The sequence below is a fragment of the Sodiomyces alcalophilus genome, assembly GCF_042370955.1.
Source record: "Sodiomyces alcalophilus JCM 7366 unplaced genomic scaffold ACRALscaffold_6, whole genome shotgun sequence".
In the NCBI taxonomy this organism is placed as follows: domain Eukaryota; kingdom Fungi; phylum Ascomycota; class Sordariomycetes; order Glomerellales; family Plectosphaerellaceae; genus Sodiomyces; species Sodiomyces alcalophilus.
Window position 1 is genome coordinate 1,923,019 of NW_027263537.1, and position 20,899 is coordinate 1,943,917.

The 20,899-nt window shown below is 57.1% G+C and overlaps 7 protein-coding genes across 7 annotated transcripts; 4 read left to right on the forward strand and 3 right to left on the reverse strand.

Moving 5' to 3' along the window:
* Positions 1–275: 275 nt before the first annotated feature.
* On the forward strand, positions 276–2,484 carry ACRALDRAFT_2054425 (uncharacterized protein; the record flags this gene model as incomplete). Its single annotated transcript, XM_071021708.1, has 7 exons — positions 276–338; positions 685–768; positions 841–966; positions 1,112–1,273; positions 1,358–1,417; positions 1,483–1,583; positions 1,657–2,484. 7 exons carry the CDS (start codon positions 276–278, stop codon positions 2,453–2,455), a joined length of 1,395 nt encoding a protein of 464 aa, XP_070873558.1. The 3' UTR covers positions 2,456–2,484.
* A 137-nt stretch (positions 2,485–2,621) lies between these two features.
* ACRALDRAFT_1070291 (uncharacterized protein) lies at positions 2,622–4,043 on the reverse strand (the record flags this gene model as incomplete). The annotated part of the gene is made up of 1 exon (XM_071017754.1): positions 2,622–4,043. One exon carries the CDS (start codon positions 4,041–4,043, stop codon positions 2,622–2,624), a length of 1,422 nt encoding a protein of 473 aa, XP_070873559.1.
* A 624-nt stretch (positions 4,044–4,667) lies between these two features.
* ACRALDRAFT_2028922 (uncharacterized protein) lies at positions 4,668–6,389 on the forward strand (the record flags this gene model as incomplete). The annotated part of the gene is made up of 4 exons (XM_071020563.1): positions 4,668–4,721; positions 5,309–5,398; positions 5,467–6,303; positions 6,384–6,389. 4 exons carry the CDS (start codon positions 4,668–4,670, stop codon positions 6,387–6,389), a joined length of 987 nt encoding a protein of 328 aa, XP_070873560.1.
* Positions 6,390–7,241: 852 nt separating this feature from the next.
* On the reverse strand, positions 7,242–8,778 carry ACRALDRAFT_1081529 (uncharacterized protein; the record flags this gene model as incomplete). Its single annotated transcript, XM_071019179.1, has 2 exons — positions 8,449–8,778; positions 7,242–8,330 (listed from the first exon to the last, which is right to left on the reverse strand). The coding sequence occupies exons 1-2, from the start codon at positions 8,689–8,691 to the stop codon at positions 7,242–7,244; spliced, it is 1,332 nt and encodes a 443-aa protein (XP_070873561.1). The 5' UTR covers positions 8,692–8,778.
* Positions 8,779–9,184: 406 nt separating this feature from the next.
* On the forward strand, positions 9,185–10,272 carry ACRALDRAFT_1070294 (uncharacterized protein; the record flags this gene model as incomplete). Its single annotated transcript, XM_071017755.1, has 2 exons — positions 9,185–9,241; positions 9,301–10,272. The coding sequence occupies 2 exons, from the start codon at positions 9,185–9,187 to the stop codon at positions 10,270–10,272; spliced, it is 1,029 nt and encodes a 342-aa protein (XP_070873562.1).
* A 323-nt stretch (positions 10,273–10,595) lies between these two features.
* ACRALDRAFT_2043496 (carbohydrate-binding module family 20 protein) lies at positions 10,596–12,613 on the reverse strand (the record flags this gene model as incomplete). Its single annotated transcript, XM_071021355.1, has 3 exons — positions 10,596–11,871; positions 11,931–12,315; positions 12,397–12,613. The coding sequence occupies 3 exons, from the start codon at positions 12,611–12,613 to the stop codon at positions 10,596–10,598; spliced, it is 1,878 nt and encodes a 625-aa protein (XP_070873563.1).
* A 3,943-nt stretch (positions 12,614–16,556) lies between these two features.
* Positions 16,557–19,940, forward strand: ACRALDRAFT_1049954 (uncharacterized protein). Its single transcript, XM_071015622.1, has 3 exons — positions 16,557–17,668; positions 17,730–18,799; positions 18,863–19,940. The coding sequence occupies exons 1-3, from the start codon at positions 16,895–16,897 to the stop codon at positions 19,617–19,619; spliced, it is 2,601 nt and encodes an 866-aa protein (XP_070873564.1). The 5' UTR covers positions 16,557–16,894; the 3' UTR covers positions 19,620–19,940.
* Positions 19,941–20,899: the final 959 nt, after the last annotated feature.

The following is a 20,899-nucleotide window of genomic DNA, read 5'->3' on the forward strand; positions in this document are numbered from 1 at the left end:
CAACTGATAGGAGCTCTGACACTCGTCTCAACGGCAAATGGACTGGGAAAAGCACTCTTCCTAGATCGCCTGCCTGCTCGTCTCTAAGCCAAGACGCCCGGCCCGGGTGATGCCATCCTCGTTGCACTCTGCCTCACAGGCATTGGCGTTCAAATTTCAGGTCCTGTTCGGCCGTTGACCTTGCTCGTTGTCGTACCCATCGTTTCCACGTCCCCTGGCCGTCGGTGTCGGCGTCCCAACACTGAATAACAAAGGGGAATCTTGAAATATTCGCCATGGCTCGCCCCGACGTCGTCCCGTTCGAGCTGCCCAAGTTACGCGTAACCTTTGTTCCTGAGGTTAGCTCTCAGGCCCATCATCCTGTCGTCGTTACCAAAACACAGAGATGCTGATACGAGAATGATATCGCCAGGATGACACCAGATTCCTCTCACAAGAAGATAATGTCCCTGGTACGAACTGACACGGGCCGGTCATACTCATGTCCAGACGTAGCTAACACCTCTCTTCCCAGAGTACTTTGATGTGCAGTTCTGTCCATATCAACCTCTAGATGCGGATCCTGTATTTGCGGCAGTCAGCAAGAAACATGTACGCCTTACCTATACCATTGCACTACACTGTCCGGTCTCTTGATTTTATTATTATTATTATCTTTCTGACTTGATGTCGTTTGACTGCCAGGTCGTCGTGTGCCGACTGACGAACAACGCCAAAGACGACACATCTCCGCCGTATTCCATTCTGCAGGTGATACGAGACGACGACGTGAGTCGGCACTCCACTGAACCCCCGTTACACTTGCCGATCCCCGGGCGATTCTCTCTAACCCCTACACAGATCGAAGCGAGAAACTACACCTGCACCTGGTCCCAGGAAAAAGAATCCGGCAAACCGCTCCTCTGTGTGGCTGGTGAAGATGCCAAGATTAAAGTGTACGACGTTATTGAGGGCAAGCTGGTCAATGTAAGTGGTCCTCTCATCGCTCCCGGACGAAACCGAGGGCCTCGTCTTGCTGACTCGGGCTGGATATAGGTCTTGATCGGGCACGGAATGGTAATCCGCCTTTGGATAGCATTGGAACTCGATCGAGAGGACTGACTTTACGTAGGACATCAATGATTTGATCACGTCTCCTATTAATCCACTTATTATAGCCACGGCTTCAGACGACACTACCGTTCGTATCTGGAGTCTGGATCCCATCCACGCCAAACAACCCTGTCTCTGTATTCTTGGAGGCGAGGGTCATCAATGGAGCCTGCTGACTATCGTAAGAGCTCCCTTTGACGAAGAAGAAATAAATTGATGGGCCAGTTGACATTGCAGTATCGACCGGACTGACCTTCGTTCCCAGGCATACCATGATACGGGCCGATACATCGTGTCGTCAGGCCACGACCAAGTCGTCAACCTGGTACGTTTCGTTCCCTCAATACTTACAGCCCCTATCTGGTCGAGCTCAAGCTGAGAAAGAGGCAGTGGACACTACCAGACCTCCCCGAGGAACCCGTGCACCACCCTCTTGAGGTGCACTATCCTCACTTTTCTACAAACGAGGTACACAGCGGCCTGGTCGACTGGTGCGTCCTCTACTTCCATTTGCTTTTCCTGGCGTGAGAAGAGCGGACTGACCATCGCATTACCACACTGCAGCGTCGCATTCTTTGGAGACTGGATCTTATCACGAGCATGCCACGACGACATCATCGTCCTCTGGAGGATCGAGGGCTTCTCCTCGGAAGACCCGCCACCACCGCCACACACCGCCCCGACCACCATCAACCCTACCCTGCTGACCCGGTCCGCCTTTGTGCCCAACGCGTCGGAGCAATGCCCGACGCAGACCCAATACACCCGGATCCTGACCTTCTTCACCCCGGGCTGCGGACCCCAGTTCTTCATGCGGTTCAAGCTCCACCACGTGCCGGGCCAGAACCCGGTCCTCGCCTTCTGCAACGCGAATGGTAAGATATTCTTTTGGGATCTGGCGAGGATCACGGGGTACCACGACTGGATACGCGCCATCGGCCGCGCCGCAAAGAAGAAGGAAAAGGACGGCAGCGTCGCCCTCCCGAAGCGGCCCGCCTGGCTCGCGCCCATCGTCCACAGGAACCGCGGCGGCACCGGGCCGGACGGGAAGCCCAGGACGGAGCCGACGGTGCGGGAGAAGAAGGCGGCCGATAGGGCCACGCTGACGGACGCCGAACTCCTCGAGGAGCTCGCCGAGCAGTACAACAAGGAGACGCTGCAGTCGTGGGATGGCAAGTACAACACGGGAGATCCGCACACGCCATTGCGGGCGCATAAGGTCGAGACGATTGGTGTGATGGGTTTCGTGGGCAGGCAGGTGGCCTGGAGCCCCAATGGCGAATGGTGCGTCATTGTTGGTAGCATCAACCTCGCGCTCATTCTGCAGCGGTGGGCTCCTTCCAAGCGCGAGGTGGCGGTTTGAGGTGGAGTAGGTAGCGATGGAGGCAGACATTAAAGGAAAAAAAGAGGGAAAAAAAAAAAAAAAAAAACCAGGTCGCTCGCTCGGCCAGAGCCAGAGGAATGAACATGTATCGTCCGACATCCGTCTGTATTCTCGCCGCGAATCAGAAACGAACCTGGCGCAGCCTCTAGCCGCCAGGTCTACCATCTCGAATCAGCAACGACGAAAAGGCCGGCAGAACCATCTCCTCCTCCGCCTGATCGCTGTCCTCCTCGTCCATCCCAACAGCCGTCCGCACGGCCGCGTCAAGCCGACCGCCACACTCCACCATCTTGAGGAAGAACGTCCGCGCCGCTTCCATCTCAGCGGCTCGCTCCGCCGAGGTGGTTTCCCTACCCGGCTGGCCCGCCGGCGCGGCGTGCCGGAGTGCGAGCAGGTCGGCGATGTAGAGCGACACGGTGCCGCGCAGGCGCCACATCTCGGCGCTCCGTATGAAGGTGGCGTCCTCGAGTCTCCGGTCCATCTGCGCCGCGAGCGAGCGCATGGCGCCTATGGTGTCGTTGTAGATGCCGTCGCGGGCGCGGTGGACGCGGTCCTCGGGGTGTCGGGGTCGGAGGATCGCCGTTCCCAGGTCGAAGGGATCGGCTGTGGGGTCCAGTTCTGGGTCCTCGTCGTGGAAGTACACGCCGGGACTATACCCCGGCCCTCTCTCGTGGTGGTCGTCCTCCCCATCGCCTTGGTGTGAAGAATCCCAGCCTTCAGCTTCGGCGTCCAGGTCGGCGAGAGAGATGGTTAATCGGGTGTGGACTTGGAGGATCTCGTAGTTGATGAGAGCAGGGTAGAATTGTAGCGCGGAAGCAGCGCGACGGGCGCCGAGGTGGTGCGGGTAGCGTCGTATGAGGGTTTCGAAGTATTCCCTCACTTTGGGGACGTTGGAGAGTGGGTAGAGTAGCTGGTGGCGTCGTCTTTTCTGTTCTTCGCCCTGCTCGACAATCTGCCCCCCCTTTCGTTCTTCTTCCTCTGCCCGCTCACGCATGAGGATTTCGGCGCCGAGTTCCCAGTAGTGGTTTCGGCGAATGTCGACGGGCTTCCCCGAGACTTTGGATCGCATGAGCAGACCAAAGGCACGTTTTGCGGCAGGGATATCGCCGCGGGATAGGAATGTTCTGATGGAATTAGCCAGGGGCCGGAGGGCGGCACGCTCGGCGGCGTAGGACTTGGCGCCGGGCAGCTCCGCGGTAGAGGAGGGCGATGCAGGGCCACTGGCTCCGCTATCTGGCTCGGTTTCCGGGTCGATATCGGTTTCTGTGTCGGTGCCCGACTCCGTGTCTGTGCGAGAAGGGGGATGATCCTTCCGGCGCCGGCGCCTCCTGGGTTTCGTGGTCGATGTTGGATCTCGCCATGGCTGATGTGGGAATCCGGGTTGGTAGATGGACGGGAGGTTGTCTACTTCTGACAAGCCTGCGGTGAGAAGTTGATGGAGAGTGCTGGGAGTATGGCTCAGTGGATTTATGGTGTCGCTTGGATGATTATGGCGGGCAGATGATGATATAGACGCAGACGTAGATACTGACGATCTCTTTCGTTTCAGGACATTTCTCCGGTCCATGTTGTTTAACTTGAGTTTGGGAAGAAATGTTCCGACTTTTTGCAAGAGATGATGAGTTTATTGCTCAATTCGAGGCTCAGGATGAAGACGAAGTCGAGCAGGGTATGCCGTCCCGTCCAGGCATGGAGGAGGATAGGCAGCCAATAAGGAAAATCCAGTCTAAGGCTCCATCCGACTAAGGCTTGGCTCTGCTATAGGCTTTCGAAAGCTCACGCGCTTTTTACAAGCGAGTCTTTCGAGATGATCATGTTGATTGAGGATATGGAGAACCAGGACCACCGAGTTGAGTCGGATGTGATGTGAAGGCGAGATGGGAGTGGATGTAATTAGGTGGGGTGAACCTAGAAGACGGGAGCGCAATGTCATGTGACTGATTAGATAATCCCCTGACGATCATTGTGCTACCTTGGACAGCACGTAGGCCGCCATCTCAGTCTCTAAGTGAACCTCACTCTACTACTAAACCACGACTCCAACCATCAGGTCTTCTGAAGACAAACGCACCAGTCTTTTCCTCCGAAGGGTGACGCTGGAACGCGTACATACCAAAGAATTATCCTTGACCAGACAAATACCCATTGACTCATCTTCATTTATTCGCGCCCCCGGGGCTCATTCATCACCATGGCCGAGTCACGGAATGATAAGGCGTATAAATATCGCCAGGAAATCAGCCAGGTATGTATGATATTTAAGTTAAATTGCGGATTATTCTGTTATATTCCGCCCTCGCGTCAATCTGTCATGTACGCCATGTTTCGCGCGAGCCACGTTCTCCAGCATCGCGAGAGAATAGTACTACTTCAGCGTCTCAAGAGCAAACGGCAAGAAAGTAGACATCCCACCCAGGAGAGCAAGACAGGAGCAGTACCGGCACAGTCCAAAACGAGAATTGCCTTCAGGGGCCGCAACCTAAGAGCCACGTCGAATCGCATCAGACCTCATGCTGAACCGCACACTAAGCTGCCTGACGACTCATCACTCATCGCAAACAGCCGCGTCGGGTCGCACAGGGTCATGTCAATTTGAAGACGAAGCACATCGGGCGAATGATTGTCTCTGGCCTGCACTCCCTTGGACCAACCCGGCTCCCAAGACCAGCCAGGAGGAACATGGAGTCGTGTGCTTCAGTTCCAATCAACGCACTTGGAGGTCCCGAGTGGGATATCCCTAGGCCTCACATCTTCTTTCTCATCCTACGAACAAATGGGCGCGCATGGTAGCACGTTATAATCCGTATTTGGTCTGACTAACACGCTCAATAGATGATGTACGTGTCTGGTGAAACTGGAGAACCATCGTTCGAAACAACGAGCATCATTGAGGACATTGTTCGGCAGCAGGTCATTGAGCTAGTGAGTCGATAATATCACCGATTCAAGAGGACCAACATGACACCTGGTCCCACTGACGCATTACATAGCTCAGAAACTGTACAGAACAAGCGGCTCGCCGTGGGTCTCGATCGATTAGCATTAACGATCTCATCTTCCAAATTCGCCACGACACGGCCAAGGTCTCCCGATTGCGGACCTTTCTCTCCTGGAAGGACGTCCGGAAGAACGTCAAGGACTCGGACGACAAGGGCGCCGACGCGGACATTGGCGCAGCCGAAGACCCCGTCGGCGGCGTCGTTGCGGGCGGCCCCGTAGACGACGCGGGCAAGAAGAACAAGAAGGCCAAGGTGGGCCTGCCCTGGGAGCCCGCGTCGTACTACAGCCAGGAGGTGCCCGAGCGCGACGACGAGGAGGACGAGGAGGAAGAGGAGATGAACTACATCACGCTCCAGCGCCTCCGCAAGGCCGACGAGCGCACCAAGGCCATGACGCGGGAAGAATACGTCACGTGGTCCGAGTACCGCCAGGCGTCCTTCACGTACCGCAAGGGCAAGCGGTTCCGCGAGTGGGCCGGCTTCGGCATCGTGACGGACAGCAAGCCGTCCGACGACATTGTCGACATTCTTGGCTTCCTCACCTTTGAGATGGTCCAGACGCTGACGGAGATGGCGCTCAAGGTCAAGGAGCAGGAGGACCTCTTCAAGGCCCAGAGCGGCGGCGGTGGCGGCGGCGCGGCCGACGGCGAGGGCTCGGCGAAGAAGCGGAAGCGCCAGCAGGGGCTGTTCGACCCGCCTAGCGAGGGCAGGACGCCCATCGAGCCGCGACACGTGCAGGAGGCCTTTCGGCGGCTGCAGGCCCGGCCGAAAAAGATCAGGGCCATGCTCAATGGCACGCACTTGCCGCACCGTACTCCTTTGCATCTTGTATGTTTCTTTCCTGTCACTACTACATCGTTCTCCGTTCGATGCAATTTTGAAGATACGAGACTGACTGGGTTGTGTAGTTCTGATTATTTATGACGATACGTACTTCTGTTTCCTCTGCGAGTGCAAGGAAAGGCAATGTCGAAGTATGAGGCGTTGCCAAAGGCGCAGTTTCGACTTTGCTCGCTTACTCGGTGCTTGTTCTAGTTAGCAAGGGATTGCGTTTTGTTTTCTTCTTCTTTTGGAGTCACGGGCTTGTAGGTGTTCTCCAGGGTAGGATCATTATCACGAGTGGCCATGTCCAGTCTCACGATGACAAGGACATGACAGGCAAGGCAAGGCGTTTGGGAAATATCTGCTTTATGGCATCCTATCAGTGCATCCTATCAGTGGGTTCTTGTCAGGTGACAGAGATCCAGGAGACCATCAGCGAATAAAAATATTTGTTTGCGCTGCGGGAGCCCCGACAGCGTCTGTATCTTCTTCCGCACCCAGCCGTGAATTTTCGTTCGTATTTAGTTAGGAAAGCCATCCTCGGCTCTCTCCGTGGTATCTCAGACTGGGGACAACGAGACAAAAAGTCCGTGTTTCCTCCCAGTCGTCGCTGCGTCTAGCCATCCGCTGCTTCACACCCCGGCTAACCCTTCCTCGGCCGAGGGTCAGAGGTTGTAATACCTACCAGAAAGGGGTGGTGATTGGTGCAGGAGGTATGATCAACTCTCGAGAAGACGGGCAACATATGGTCCAGTCGAAGCAACGGCCTAGTCTGCCCTGCTATCCTCTCTGCCTGCCCGCTTTTTAAGCCCTTGCTTCTAGAGTACGAGGACATGTAGGCAGACGGGATATTCTTTCGGCATTACCGTCTCGCAGCATGGCTCTGTTTGGCGAGTCTTCGATTCTTGATAAAAATACTAAACCCCATGGGAGATGCAAAGGACTCAAGACGGAGTGGCCATTTTCATCTTCAGCATGCCCAGCTCGGAGCTCTTGGCCCACGAACCTCGCGGGGTCTGGCGGTAAAAGACGAGCTTGCCGTCGTCACCGGTACTTCCCAAAATCTGGCCGTCGTCGTCAAAGTCGACGCGCCAGACGGGCGTGCGGTGGCCGTCGAGCTTGGCGACTTCCTTGACCGTGTGTACGACCTGTCCGGGCTGGCCGGACGGCAGCCTCTCGCCGCCCACGCCGTCGGACTTGGCGAGGCTGGCGCTCAGGCCCGACTGGTGGTGAGGGGGGTGGTGCTTCTCGGGCGGGGTGGCCGAATGGGGCGGGTTGGGCAGCTCGGGCGTGGCGGGCTGGCCTTCACGCTTGGCAATGTCGGCGGTGGCCCAGGATTTCCCGTCCTCCTCGTCGAAGGGGGTCTCGACGCGGAAGACGCGGACGAAGCCGTCCTGGCAGGCGGTGGCGATGGTGTCGTAGCCGCGGACGTTTCCGGGAGCCCAGGCGACATCGCGGACCAGGCCGCGGTGGGGGACGACGGAGGTAATGTCAGCGGCGAGGTAGAATTCGCGCTGGGCCTGCGGCACGCCGTACGGGGCGGTGATGACGTCTTCGCGCGAGCGGTAGATCTTGACGGAGTGCATGGCGGCGACGACGAGGGCGAGGGAATCGATGGGGGCGCCGGCGCGGAGGGCGTTGTAACACGGGTCGGGATTGGGATCGAATCGGACGCGGAAGCTCAGCTCGACTCCGCGGGGCGGCTTGGGACCGACGTCGAACTGGTCAATAAGGGTCCACTCGGAAAGGGTTTCTGGCTGGTCGTTCTCGTAGATGACGAGACGGCCTTCGGTGGTCAAGAGGGCGAGATGGGTCTGGCGGGTGTCGTCGTTATGCTTGAGGGAGAAGGAACGAAACGGTGCCCTGGTGGAGCGGGTCTCGAAGGCGGGTTTGCCGGGGGTGGTTGATCGGGAGCCAGGGCTGAAGCGGCGGCCTGGGGCGGCGGAGGGATCTTCGCACCAGAGCTTAAATCGGCCATCTATGCCGAGGGAGGCTAGGAGGTTCGGATAGACGGTCGGTGGGAGCCATTGGAGCTGCGGGAAGTGAATTGTCAGCTGTCGGGTTCGAGGCCAAGGGTAGAATGGAAGTAGAAGACTAAAATGAAAGGAAAATAAAATAAAAATAAAATAAAGATAGTCGACAAACACTTACTTCAAAAATCTCCCCTCCATGGGCAGTCCAGTTGTCACAAACACGCCAGATGCCATCCTTATGGCGGTTAAAGACGCGAATCTTTCCATCCACAGCTCCAGTGGCACAACGATCACCGTAGGCATTAAAGGCGACGGCCTGGACAAGATCTCGGTGACCGTGGGACAGGTTCAGATCAAAGCCGGCCTTGTCATCTGCTGTTGATGGGGGATCCGGTGGATCAAGTTGGACGTGTGAAGTCATTGGCTTCCTCTTCTTTCTGCCGTGATTGTGATAGAGGGTGGAGGGTGATAGTGAGTGATAGTGACGATGTGCGCGGCGATGTGAGAGAGTGGTAGGTAGGTAGTGGGGAAGTTAAGTGAGTGCGTGCAGCAGCATTACGGAGAGCTATTCTGGGGAGGAGCTATCCAATTGTCTAGCATGGATCTAACCAAATCAAGTATGGACCTTGGAATGTATACTGTGCGGATATAATGGACCATAGACAGTGCAGGCCGTACATTACTAATGCGGCACGTGATATAGAACCCAGGGGTTCAGAACTACGTACCTAGGATTGAGCAGCAGCTCACCACCATCCACTGCAAAGCCTCAGATATTCAGACAGACCGTACAAGACTGGTCTTGAAAAGAGCTCTCCAAAATTGGCCCTACTTCTTACTTAGTAGACCGTTTGACTCCGTAGAGTGCAAAGACTTCTATTTCATCGTAAATTGGCGTCGCGGGACCCGACATCATGAGAACACGGTCGATAACATCCAAGATCCCGCAGTTGAGGTTAGCCTCTGGCTATGTAAGTCATCTTCACCTTCACGTTGAATGCAAAGCTCTCCCCTCGCTCACCACCGCCAGAACATCCCCCAAGTCGGCTTCGGCCTGTGGAAGATCCCCCCAGAGCAAACCGCCAACGCCGTCTACCACGCCATCAAAGCGGGCTACCGTCACATCGACGGAGCCTACGGCTACAAGAACAGCGTCGAGGCCGGCGAGGGCATTCGACGCGCCATCCGCGAGGGCCTGGTCTCCCGCGCCGACCTCTTCATCACCTCCAAGCTCTGGAACAACTACCACGCCCGCCGCCACGCCATCGAGATGGCCCATGTCGAAACCGACGCCTGGGGCCTCGACTATCTCGACCTCTTCCTCATCCACTTCCCCATTGCCCAGCAGTACATCCCCCTCTCCGAATCCCGTTTTCCCAGCTGGTACCTCGACGCCTCCCGCACCCGCGTCACCCCTCGCGCACCGGTCCCCATCTCGGAGACATGGCAGGTTCTCGAGTCTCTTGTTGCGCCGGGGCCCGAGCAACCCTCTCCCACCACCACCAGTAGTGGCTTCCTCCGCTCCCTCGGCGTCTCCAACTTCAACGCCCAACTCCTCTACGACCTGACCTCCCACGCCCGCGTGCCCCCCTCGGTCCTCCAGGTCGAGCACCACCCGTACCTGGCGCAGCCCAGCCTCCTCCGCGCCGCCCGCGACCTCGGCATCCAGGTGACAGCCTACTCGACTTTCGGCCCGCAGTCCTTCCTCGAGCTGGACAACCCGCGCGCCCGCGACGTCGTGCCCCTCCTCCAGGCGGAGCCCGTCGTCCGCGCCGCCGCCCGCCTGCGCCGCACCCCGGCCCAGGTCCTGCTGCGCTGGTGCACCCAGCGCGGCCTCGTCGTCATCCCCAAGTCCGTCCACCCCGACCGCATGGCCGAGAACCTCGACTGCTGTTCTTTCGACCTCACTGTGGAGGAGATGGACGCCATCTCTTCCTTGGATAGGGGGTTGCGCTTTAATGATCCCGGCATGACGCATGGGTCGCCCTTGCATATCTTTTGAGGGAGGAAAATACAAGGAAGAGGGAAAATAGGGGGCGACTCCTTAGGCAACGGCACGATATGAGCGAATTTGTTTGGCCTTGGATTTGTTTTCGGACCTTTCCTTTCGATTTACGCCGCGCACTAGAGCATCAGCAGACCTAAGCCGAAACACCACAGCGACAGCTGCACATGTGAAGTTATGTGATGAGACAAACTTCTCAGTGCATATTGAAGTCTCAAGACTAAAGACAATCGTTGTCAATTACTCGTGAAATCCGTCTATATAGCGGAATAAGTTGACTATGGACTACACAGGACACGAGAATAATAATCCCCTCCCCCTCAGCAGTTGCCGGGCTGACCCGTCGGTCCGTTCCATTGCTCATTCACCACCAAAACATCCGTCGTGCCGCAAGGTGGCAGGTCAAGGGTGCGGTCCACCCACTCGTAAATGTAGCCCTGGTTGCAGTTCTGGCGGCGCACATACTTGTACTTCAGCGTCTGGCCCGGCGCGTCCACGTCGACCACAGCGTTCCACAGGGGATAGTTGTCCGAGTACTCGTTCGTGGACAGGGGCTGCGCGCTGCCCATGTCCCAGTTGCCCAAGTTGGACGCGCTGCCGAACACGTAGATATCCTCGCCGTAGTAGGTGGACGCCAGCACGCGGAACTCCACGGGAACGGCGCACAGGCTGTCGGTGTTGTTGGGAGCGCCGGCGGCCACGGCGGGGGCGTAGGTGCCGTGCGGCGGGTTGGGGACGGGGCAGGGCGCGGACGGTACGGATTCGCTGTCGGGGACCCAGCTGGCGGCGTGCTCGCCAGCGCGGCTCGCGGCCATGGTGATCATGGCGGCGTACGACCAGGTCAGGTCGCGGGCGCCGACGGGCTGGAAGGGGTGGTAGCGGTTGTACTGCTCGGCGAGGGCGCCGTTCTCAGGGGTGTAGCGGCGGGCGACCTCGACGAACGAGTCGGCGTAGGCGGTGACGGCGTCGACCACGCGAGAGAAGACGGGGTTGTCGGCGCTGTACGTGCCCTCGGATACGCTGGCGTCGAGGTCGGCGAAGAAGGCGCGCGAGGTCGAGTCGATGGTCAGGGAGCCCTGCCGCTCCCACTGGGCGGCGGCGTTGTAGAGGAACTCGGCGGCGCCAAAGGTGATCAGGTACCAGGGATGGCCGCCCAGGTACACGTCTTCGGTGTAGCGGCCGACGGCGACGCCCCTGTTGCGGGGAATGCCGGCGTTGATGGGGTAGGCGCCGGCATCACGGAATCCGTCGACCCACTGCTTGAAGCTGGCGAGCGCACGGGACGCGCAGGGCTGGATGGAGGGACTGTCGCAGGGGGCGTTGACGTCGAAGACGACGTTGGACCCGAGCATGGAGTTGGCGTCGCGGCCGGAGCGGGCGTGGGAGTGGTGGATGTTGGAGACGAAGTACTGACCGTTCCAGAAGGCCGAGTTGAGGAAGCAGGCGACCTCGGGGGCCTGGTCGCAGGCTGGCCCGCACGAGACGCCGAGGCGGTCGGCAAGCTGGGCGCCCTCGACGAGAGCACGGTACTGGGATTGGACGGTGAAGAAACTGGCGCCGTGGACTTCTTCCCAGAGGTCGAAGCCGGTCGTGTTCCTTTTTTGGTACGGTCAGTGGGACCAAGGCCGGCGTAGGATGTTAGACGGTTGACTTACCAGTACTGGCCCGTGTAGCTCAAATCATTGGCAATGACCGGCCAGATGACATCGCGCGCCTCGGCCTCTCCGTCAGGACCTTGTTCGGCGAGCCACTTGGCGTAGCCGATGATGGCAATGGCGCGGAGGGGAGGGCCGTCGTGTTGGGGGCGACCCCAGGCGCCGTTGTAGCGCGAGCCGTCGACGTGATATTTGACCTCGCCAAGACCGCGGCCCGAGGGGAGAAGAGAGCCGGAAGGGTTGGTGACGGTCTGAAGAATGGCCTGGGAACGGATATAATTGTCGATGTGTTCTTCGAGGTGGGCGTGGCTGGAGGGGTTGCGGATGAACTCCTCGACGATCATCTTGAACGTCAGGCCCGCATCGCGCGACCAAGTATAGAAGTCTTATGAGTGATTGGGCATGTCAGTCAGTTGAATCGATGAACAAAAGCTGGGTTGTTGGGGTACATGAGGGGAAAACCAACAGTCAGGATCATGCTTGGAGGGACTGGCGACGACGAGGCCGGCGGCAGTGCCGGGAACCTGCGAGCCATTTGGGCCGATGTTGTCGAGGACAGACTGGAGAGCAACGGGTCTCTCCTCGGCGATGTACTCGCCGAGCCGGTCACACTCGGCGCCGGCTGCAGCAGCCAGGACCAGAGATGCGGCGGTGAGGTAGAAAGAACGGGATCCTAGGACCATGGTGACAAGAGTATGGACGTCGACGATCTAAGGGGATCAGCGGAGAGAAACGCGGCTTGATCTGAGTATGTCAAGATGATCGGCCAATACTGCGCGGCTCAACCCAGGCGGAAGAAGATCTTCGTTGACTTGTTGAAGGATGGGAGAGTTGTAGAGAAAGAAACTACGGTGGGACGACGGGGTTTATATCTCCAGTCTTCTCGAGGAGGACGGGGACCAAGATGTAGACGAAGATGAAGGAATCTAGAGAAGCGAACAGCGATGACAGAGCCAAGCCTGGCCTGTCGGTCGAGTTGCCTAAATCGAACAATTCGCCTTTGGTGCAGAGGGCTGGAAAGGAAGAAAATGTAAAGTCTCAAGGCGGTAGATGTCGTGGTCGTCGTCTCTGGACTCCCTCTTGTTCAGGATATCCAAGTGGATTGCTAGGAGCTTGTGCTACAGCCACATGCCCATAGAATGACGAACCCTGTACAACGTACATCAGCTCGGCACCTACGTTTCCCACCCCCTGGGAGCTGAGAGGGAAGGGATGCACGCGGCAGCCGGAGTGGGTGTCGTGGGGTTGGGCCGAAGGGGGGGACTGCAGTAGGACCAGGAGGACAGGAGGACCAGGGTCCTCGTAGCACCGAGTGTGGACTGAGAGAAGAAGAATTCGGGCCTACTAATCATCGACCTTCAACACGGTCTCGTGCCGTCTCTGATTCACCTACATTTCCATGTGCCTCGCTTTGGTGCTCGGATCGTCGATCATCCCGGTGGCCAGTTGACACCTTTGGTGATGTCAAGTGCTTTGGAGGAAGGCAGATCATGCAGCCATCTCCTAACCAGGTACCTTGTCGTTCAGCTGTCCTCTCAGTAGCACGTTTGATTGCAGTTGGCAGTTTCGTAGCTTATGCCATAGTGCCTGGCTCATAGCTTATCGTCTTAGGAAGAGGATTACTTGACGATCGGAAGCCAGCCACGGATCCCAGGTTTGACTACAAGCGAGATGCAACGCAGCTTCCCTCGTCTTGTTTTGTCCGTGGACCGTGTCAGTGTGGTGCGGACAGTACCGTGAGTGTCGTGCGGCCCGATTATGGAGAGGGAATGGCGAAGAGAGGGACGACAACGATTTCGAAGCATCACCGAGTACGACGCTGCCAGTAGATCTGTACGGTAGTGTACAGTGGTTGTCGTAGAGTTGCGGGGTAATTGGGCCGCGCACGGAGTAATACCTGGTATGGTGTACTTTCCAAAGGCACATGCTTACCTAACGTCGGATCCAGGGACTGGATTTGCATGTGAATCCCTGATTCGCCATAGGTTTCTTCCGTTCATCTTCTCCCCCTTTCTCGATCCCTCCGGTGTACTACGCTACGTGCAGCAGCTGGTAATACGGCCCTTCTTGACTTTGGTAGCATTGCCAAGCGAACATCGGAGCTTTTCCCCAACATCGATAGTCCTGGTTATACCCATGGCAAGCTTTTCAAGGTCATTGGAGGAGTAGCCGACACGATGACAGCTCGCCAAGTCTGTCGACCGGTTGGTCAATAGCCCCGTCAAATGGCAAGATGTTCTTCAAAGGAGCCAAACGTCGAGTCTCTACCTGATCCTAGATCGCTCCGTACACATGTCTATAAGTCTTCATTCTATGAACCAGGTATTCTTGTCAAGCGACGAGCTTAATGATCGCTATTCGCTGTCCAGACGGTACACAGGCAGTGGATGGCCCACCAGTCCGGTCCAGGAAAGACTTGGACCTTTGACGGAGGTCTTAAGGGAAATCCCGTGATACGAGGGAACATTTGAGCGTTTATATCAGTGATCGGTCTCATGTCGGTCGCAGTGATGCGCGGAGGGACTGGAAAACGCCACGCATCGTCTCATGATGTTCCGAGGGCGTACAGGTAGGCTATAAGCCGCATCGAGTATTTATTTCGCTCTTGTTTGAATTCTCATCCATACAATCCAAGGCCTTATTGTATGCCAAGACGGGTTCCCTTACTGTTTCGGTCGTCTGAGAGTGCTTCCCTCTTCGGCCTGACTGCGGCTCACCCCATGCATCGATAAGACGCCGAGCGGTTCCTGCACGTGTGAATGTCGGGCTCCATGCGAACTCCGACTCTTCGTGACGATGCGACGGTACACTTTGTGAAGTAGGAGAGGGCCGGTGCCTTGGCAGGCACGGGCAGGTCATGCATGTCATATCCAATCCGACGACATGTTTCCTTCAGCTACTTAGACAGTCGGTCTATGGGTACGATATATCCATGCGATCATCCTGGGAAAGCCGCAATCGTTCACTCGCCAATTATTTGATAACGTCCCGCTCAGTACTGCAATATTGTGGCAACCGAAAATAGGACCGAGCATTGCAGAATATGTAGCAATAAAATGGCTCCGAGACTGTTCCACGTATATACCGCCCGCCACTTGCAGGAGACTCCTTTACGACGATGCGTGGTCTGGATCGGCCTAAGATCAAGAAACTAGGCACCGCAGCTGTATGTCATGAACTTTGGTTCCGACCAAAGCAGCATCTGGACGGAGAGGAGAATGGATTGGGCCTTGGAGGAGCATACAAATATACTGATTTCCGAGACCAGGGAAACCAAAGAGTTTTCGTTCCTTCGTTCCCACACGCCTGTATGGTTGTCTCACGGGGATCCGATATTCCCTTTTAGAAGGGGCAAGCAAGTATGCATGTTCGGAGGTCGCCACCCCTTCCAGAGTGAAGTGTGAGGCAGCCTGGCCCAGACCATCTGTCGTGTAACTCAGATACATATCAAGCTGAAGGCATCGTATTGCATGGAACTCTTGCCCTGGATGCCTTGTCGTCATGGTGGAACAGACAGGTCCCCCCAGGAGCAACCAACTGAAAATCCAAAGTCGTACCCTCGCACAACGTCGGACGTCAGGCAGTGTTATGCATGTCGTCTAGCCTCCCACGTCACATTCAGTGGTGCGCAAGCGGTCTGAATGAGAGTCATTGCCACGCCACTGACTTGCGCGCCGTGGAATTTGGCGGCGACTGAGCCTGGCGTTGGTTGTCAAAGCACGTGTGAGGAGAGGGCCGTTACGAACCCTCTGGCAGCCGATAACCTATAAACCAACACTGGCCCTAATCCATCGACTATTCTTGGGGATTACCACCAATAGGGGCAATATAGTCGGTAACTTCGAAGAGACTCTGTATCATGTGGCGTTTCATGTTTTCGCGCTCCTACTCAAGGTCGTCATTGGGTAGATGCTATCCTCCCCGAGCCATGGTAGTGGCTAAGAGTGTAATGTGTGGTAGGCAATGGGCAAAGTCCACAGCGATGGATGATATAATCGTGCGTCTCGGTGGCATGGCGCACAATATGGGGGTCCACAGATGAATCCAGAGGAGCTTCAAGAGCCTCCGTAGTCTGAAAACCTTACTGCTGAATCTGAATGCCGCCATGACGAGGTGTAGCCGCTTCGATGAGTGGGTTGTCGTACGAAGGGGGCCCCGGGTCCATAGCTACGGGACACGAGCTGGATTTGCGAGCGTCTCGTCCATGATGAGATACAGCGATAGAAATGCGAGAGGATGAGAGAACGATCAAATTTAGAACATGAGCAAGAGACCTGTCCGAGAATTCGGGAATCGAGTTACGTCAAGTGAGGCTAGAATGGCTGTTTCGAAGACAATCGAGCCAGCTATTTCGGAGCCGTGTTGAATCAGTTTCCACGTGAAGAGAAAGGGGCTGGCGTTGACACGAGTTGACAAAGCCAATGTCTTGGTAGAGTATTCCAGAGATAAGATAAGATAAGATAAGATGACACTCAAGCTCACAGTGATTTATTTGAGGTACGTACCGTCCCGTCGCGTCAAATTTCAATTCAAGACCGCGTCAGGCGTGTCCCGTCGTTCCATGATTCACATCCACCCTTAGTACATGACAAAGCGTCGTTATCTTCACCGTTCTTCCCTCACATTGAGTATCTCCAGCCTTCTCAACAACGGAATAGGTTGATCACTGCCCCTCTTCTTTTTCTTGTATCCCTATTGACCACTATCGGCCTGCTACTCACCATCCTACTCCCGGCATTCGTCTTCTTGCTCACCACGAACTGGACGCGTCCCATCTTCCACCAAAAACCTACGAGACCTCGACTTGTCGACCTCGCCTCCCGTGCTGCGTTCGATCTTCCAAGGGCCCCCGAGGCAACCAACTCGCCTCTACCCTCACCACAGGGACCGTATACCGATTAGACGATCTAGCCCATGAATCCACGCGATCCGTTCCGAGGAAACGCGTCCAGATCCTCTTAGCCATGTATCTACCCCGCTCGCTGATATCGAAGCTCTACCTGCACCTCCAGAATACGCGCCATCCCCTCTCTCCACCAGTCCTCATTCTCGTCGCCCTCGAACCCGATGCCCTCTGCGCGTGCCGAATCTTGACGAGCCTCTTGAAACATGACTACATCCCGCACAAGATCCAGCCCATCTCGGGATATGCCGACCTCGAACGCGCCGGCCGGGACCTGGTTCAGCCCATGATGGAGTCGAATGGCGGGAGTGGTGGCGTGGTGGTCAGCCTGGGCGTCGGTGGCATGGTCGACCTCGGTTCCTTGCTGGGGCTCGAGCCCGAGGGCGGAGAGGTAACATTTTCCGGTGTCGAGGTCTGGATCATCGACTCGCACCGTCCGTGGAACCTGGGCAATGTCTTTGGCGGATACCCCGTCGAACCTGCCTCGGAAGGCACGTCTGCTGCCTTGTCGACGAGATGTCCCCCCGGTGTCAGCAGGGGCAGGATCGACCGCTCCTACACGCCCGGCAAGGGAGGCATCATCGCCTTGGACGACGGGGATATAGAAGATGGCCTCGAGGCTGAACGGGAGGCGTACATGACTTTGCTCGACATGCCCGACGTGGACGACGACGGCGAGGATCTCGGCGGCGACAGTGACGATGAGCACGAGGAGGACCTTTTCTCCGAGGATTCTGTCCGTGCCGGCCAAAAGAGGAAAAGCTGGTCAGATCGAGGAGACGAAGAGTCGAGCGGCGACGAAGACCGTCCAGCACAGCGCCGGAGGAGCAACTCGGTAAGAAGAGACGAGACGATCATCGTGGTAGCTAGTGCAACGCTCTAACAAGTGAACACAGTCAACTTCAATACCCTCCTCCCCTCAACGACCACAGAGGGCTGGTCTCTTATCAATAAGAGGAAACCAAACAACAGCCCTCTCCAGCGACCCTCTCGAACCCCCGTCAGCCGCCCAACCACCGCCCGCGCCATCCGCCAGAGCTCTTCGACGCCGCCTTTTGCGGCTGCGACGGGAGAACGAACGCGTGCTACAAAACTATTACAAGATGGGAGCGTCCTTCTCCGAGCCAATATCGTCCATGATGTATTCCCTCGCCTCGGACCTCGGTAGGGAAGACAACGATCTTCTCTGGCTTACGATTATAGGAGTCACCTCGATGGAGCTCTACGGCCGGTCGTCGGCCGGCATCGCCGTGCCCGTGCGCAGCTCGGACCGGGCTCAGGGGACGGGCTGGATGGGTGTTCGGGGAACGCGAATTCGCCAGCTGTTGCGAGACGAAGTACGACGCCTCAACCCGCCGGACCTGAGCAACCCGCGCCACTCGATGGAAAATTCCGGCATCATACCCACGACCGCGCGGAGCCCCGAGGACACCTCCATCAGACTGTCGCCCGAGCCGCGGTTCCTCCTCATCCGGCACTGGAGCCTGTACGACAGCATGCTCCACTCTCCTTACCTTTTCTCGCGCCTGAAGACGTGGAGCGAACCGGGCCTCAAGCGGCTCCACAAACTGCTCGCCAAGATGGGCGTGAGCCTTGCGCAGTGCAAGCAGAGCTATGCGCACATGGACATGATGCTGAAGCGGGAGCTCCGCACCAAGCTCCTCAAGTACGCGTCGCTCTACAACCTGGACGACATGGTCCCTTCGGTGGAGTCGGACGGCCGAGACCGGGCGGGGGCCAAGGACGGCTGGGGTTTCGTCCGGAGCTGGGGGTGGCGCGCCACGCTGAGTGCGCAAGACGTCGGGGTCATTATCGGCGCGCTCTTGGAGGTGGGAAAGCACGGGGATGGCGCAGCGCAGCAGTCGTCGGCCGCTGAGACGGTGCTCGACGCGGAAGACGACGGCACGGCGGCCGAGGGCGAGGAATGGATCCGCCGCTTCTGGGAAGCCTATGATGCGCTGGAAAAGTAAGTCTTTTCCCACGTTTTGTTTTTCTCGTCCAATGGCGAAAACTAACATGGCATGCGCAGCATCGAGAGTCTCAAAGCCGGCCTGCCCACGGCACAGTTTCTCCACCGGGCCATCTACCGCACGGGCACCTCGCTCATCAACAAGAAGCAGATCCGACACCTCCGAGCCTTCCGCATGTGCGTCGTCAAGGACGGCCCAGACGTATCGCTCTTCACCCACCCGGCGGCGCTCACCAAGCTGGCCCTCTGGATCGGCGAGGCACTCGTCGAACAGGAACGGGACACGACCGGCCGACTCTCCCACGGCGGCCGCGGCACCCCCCTCGTCGTGGCCAGCCTCAACGAGAAGCGGGGCGTCTACGTGGTGGTGGGAACCGGAGGAGGCGGAGGGCCCGACACGACGTTCCTGGACCGCGAGGCGGCGCGGAAACGGAAGCAGGCGCGGGAGGAGAAGATGCGGGCCAGGGAGGAGGCGCGTCGGGTCAAGGCCAAGATTCGGGAGGAGAAGAAAGCGGCGCGCAAAGCGGCAGCGGCAGCCCAAGGTGACGACGGCGACGACGACGCGGACGAACCCGAGACAGAGTCGGAGGGGTCCGATTCCGAGTCGGACTCGAGCGATGACGATGATGACGACGACGAGCCGAAGCGGGAACGGGGATACGGGCTGAACAAATTCGGGTCGGCGTTCCAGGAGGTGGTGGCCGAGACCAATGCGCGTGTGCGGATCGACAGCTTCGAGCACTGCGTGGTGGAGGTGCGCAAGGAAGACCTGGGGGGTTTTCTTGAGAGTTTGAGTATGAAGGCCGTGGTGGGATGATGGCCATTTCCCTCACGCACGCACTTACAAACACTCTCTCTCCTCATGACGGCGGTTGGAGTTTTGTCTTGGTCTGTTTTCCCTCTGGTCTCTTTTTCTCCACCTTTCGTCTTGTTTGGCGGCGGGCATAGCTTTGGCGAAACGAGGTCTTGGCTTTTACTGTTTCCTTTTGTGTCTTCCTCCGACCCTACCCTTCACGTGTGCTTGGTGGCGGACGATGGGAGGAATATCATCCTCCTGAATCCCATTTTTAGAGTACGGTCATAGGAAACAGGGTAGCATGCGAAGTAATCAGCAATGGTCAGTTGACGTTGATTCACGACATGTGCTAGCAAGGCGGTAATTAATGTGTATCTAAGTCGAGAAGCTCGTCGCATGTCTCGATGTTGACGAGGACAGCGACAGAGGTCTCTCGAGACAAAGTACCGAGTACCGTACCCGCGTCGTTACTTTGTACCTGTAGGTACCTAACTAAGTACCTCTCAAGACAGTTTGGCTGCACGCTGCACAACACGATTACCAATAATCCCAGGCCGATCTATCACCTCATTCGCCGGCCTCAACCAGGCTGACTGGGACTGAACCCCTCCCCCCAAGTCCCAGCCTTTTACGCCCCCTCGTGACATACTCCGTACGTTGTACTTAATCTATACTTATCATCTCGCTCCCTCTCTCTCTTCACCCAACATCTCCTCTTCCGGAGTTAGCCCTCCGTATTAGTAGGACCCATTCACCTACGTACTTCGTAGTAACGCCATTTCCTCCATTTCTTCTTCACCTCGTATTATATCTTCGTCCCTCACAACGTCAACGTCCTTTATTGACCCCGCCCAGGAACAGCATCACGTTTACGGGATATTACTTCGACATTCAATCCTCCTAGAAACCTAACCTCCCGACCACAAGCCAACGATCATAATCTCTCGATCATTGGTCGCCAAATCGTCGCCTCCTCTCTCGCGCCCTCCAACGCCAATCGGCTCATTAATCACCACCCTGTGCCTTTAGAGCCAAGCCTCGGGACGCCGCCAGCTTTCCCAACTGAAACCTTACCTCGGACTCTCTTCGTTCGCCTTTGGAGGTCCTTAATCAACCACCGGCCCGGGCCCCATCGCCCTCCTCGCTTTATCCTACTCAGTAGACGTGCTTCCCTTGGCGTCCGTTTTACGCGACCCTGCTTTCCTCGACGGCCTCTATCTTTCTCTCTCTCCCTCTCTCTACTCTTGTCTCTTAAAACGCGACGCCCCACCATCCACCTACCTCGTACGGTAGCGAGCGAT

Excerpts from the sequence above, each read along its gene's own strand:
- ACRALDRAFT_1049954 (XM_071015622.1), top strand. The coding sequence starts at position 16,895 with ATGTATCTACCCCGCTCGCTGATATCGAAGCTCTACCTGCACCTCCAG. Across the intron at positions 17,669-17,729 it reads AGCGCCGGAGGAGCAACTCG|TCAACTTCAATACCCTCCTC; the intron begins GTAAGAAGAGAC and ends AAGTGAACACAG. Across the intron at positions 18,800-18,862 it reads GCCTATGATGCGCTGGAAAA|CATCGAGAGTCTCAAAGCCG; the intron begins GTAAGTCTTTTC and ends TGGCATGCGCAG.